This window comes from Paramacrobiotus metropolitanus, unplaced genomic scaffold (genome assembly GCF_019649055.1).
Source record: "Paramacrobiotus metropolitanus isolate TYO unplaced genomic scaffold, Prichtersi_v1.0 Parri_scaffold0000258, whole genome shotgun sequence".
Classification (NCBI taxonomy): Eukaryota; Metazoa; Tardigrada; class Eutardigrada; order Parachela; family Macrobiotidae; genus Paramacrobiotus; species Paramacrobiotus metropolitanus.
In genome coordinates, this window is record NW_026570478.1 from 26,775 (window position 1) to 28,676 (window position 1,902).

Below are 1,902 nucleotides of genomic sequence, written 5' to 3' on the forward strand. Positions count from 1 at the left end.
AGGGCAAGGGCAAGAGCAAGAATGATTTTAGATCAGTTAGACATTTCCCAAACCAGTGTAGAAATTCATGATAAAAGTGAACATTCGTACAAGTACACATTCAGATGTTTTCCGCTTCAACTAGCACCAATGAAATCTTCATCATCATTACAGTAACACTGCCGATCTTATTTGTACGGCTACATCCCGCACGGTAGCAGTAAGCTATGTCTTATCAAGAGAGATCCGGTAAAAATCAGGAATGGAAATTAAAGAAGAAAAGTAACACAGATATTTTGAGCAAATAACAATGAGAGTTGCTGTAAGAACGTTACTGATCGTGGTGAATCCGGATGGCGGGTTGCTGCTCCCACGTGTTGCTGTGTTGCTCTCTTCGGTTTCCGGTCAGGCGATTCAACGGCGTGGCTGGTACTGGCGACGCTGCTGTTCTCCATTCTGACGCGGGTGCTGCTGTCCATTCTGGCGCGGGTGCTGCTGTCCATTCTGGCGCGGCGGCTGCTCCGGCTGCTGCTGTCCGGGGTGTTGCGGGTATGGTTGGTATTGTCCCTGCTGTTGCTGCTGGTTACCTTGGCGCGGGTGTCCGAGTTGCTCTTCAAGCTGGCGAATTTTGGCATTCAACTGCGCAATGGTTACTTTATCGTCCCGCACGGTGGACTGATGACCTCGCTCGTCCGGTGCATATCCACGAATGCCGGTTTTTGCTATAATCTTGCCCAAATCAAGTTGCTGATACTCTCCAGCCCACATGTCTGCCATTTCGACGAAAGGATACTGTATATCTTTGTCATTATTGGTACCCTTCACTGTTTTATACTCGTCAATTTCAACCATGTAATTACTGATTCGCGTACGTGTCTCTTCCGTGTATGATCCATCCCAGGCAATTTCACCTGGCCAAAACGGCATGTTGATCGGGAAATAGCGGTACGGATTGAAATATCGCGGATACTGCTCCACCATTTCGAAACCTTGACGGTGTGAGTTACTGATGTATCCAGGGCCGTAGCGAGGTCCGTGGGATGGGGTAGGCGCAATTTGGCTGCGCCATTTGCGCCCGCTTCGAAGGTCAGTCTGCGCCCACTGCGCCCATAAATTTCGAAGCCTGCGCCCGTTGCGCCCGTATAAACAGGCCGCGCTTTACTACTTTAATTAATATAAAAATAATAAAACATAGTTTAATTATTATAGTTCTTGATCGCCGTACCTCAGACCAAGGCACATCGGCCAAAGTCCACTCTGCGCCACGGGCGCATAGCCAGTGGCGCCCGCTGCGCCTTTGGAAAAATCCAGAAATTTTGCGCCCGTGCGCCTGTGCGCCAGTTTCGGGCGAAAATATTAGTCAAAAATTGGCCGAGGAGGGGTAGGCGCGCGCCAGTGCGCCTATACCCTCGCTACGGCCCTGGATGTAGCGATACACAAAACCAGAACGGTGTTCATATCGCCAGGTCCCGTCTTCTGCTGCATACTTTATCCAGGCTCTGGTGGCAAAACGTTCGAAACGCCAGGACTGCTGGTAGAAGTGGCCAAGAGACGTAGCGAGTGGTTCCGGGAACGTCACGAATTTGTTACTGTTAGTTTGTTTACTCTGCCGCTCCAAAAACGAGAACATACTCTTCAGCTGTTCAATCTCGTACTCTATCCCCAGTGCGTCGTAGTTATTCGGCAGGGTGCTGCGTTGCTCCTGAAGGCGGTCTATCGCGGTACCGATATTGTTCATGTGGCGCTGTATGTCCTCAGTGGTGACGGCCCAGCTGCGGCTAATAAACGGGTTGAACGGCAAGTCGTTAACAGGGAGTGCTGTCTGACGGGAAGTTGCGGTGACATAACGGATGCGCTCAGCGCGTGGCTGTCCCTGCTGGCGCTGGTTGATATTCTCGTGGCCGTTCTGCGGAGTATTGTTAC

The 1,902-nt window shown here is 50.8% G+C and overlaps 1 protein-coding gene across 1 annotated transcript; it reads right to left on the minus strand.

The window, feature by feature from the left end:
* Positions 1-393: 393 nt before the first annotated feature.
* On the minus strand, positions 394-960 carry LOC129601628 (uncharacterized protein DDB_G0285291-like). Its single transcript, XM_055500492.1, has one exon. It carries the CDS (start codon positions 958-960, stop codon positions 394-396), a length of 567 nt encoding a protein of 188 aa, XP_055356467.1.
* Between the last annotated feature and the right edge of the window lie 942 nt (positions 961-1,902).

Bases quoted from the DNA above. Each gene is read 5' to 3' on its own strand.
- LOC129601628 (XM_055500492.1), bottom strand. From the start codon at position 960: ATGGTGGAGCAGTATCCGCGATATTTCAATCCGTACCGCTATTTCCCG.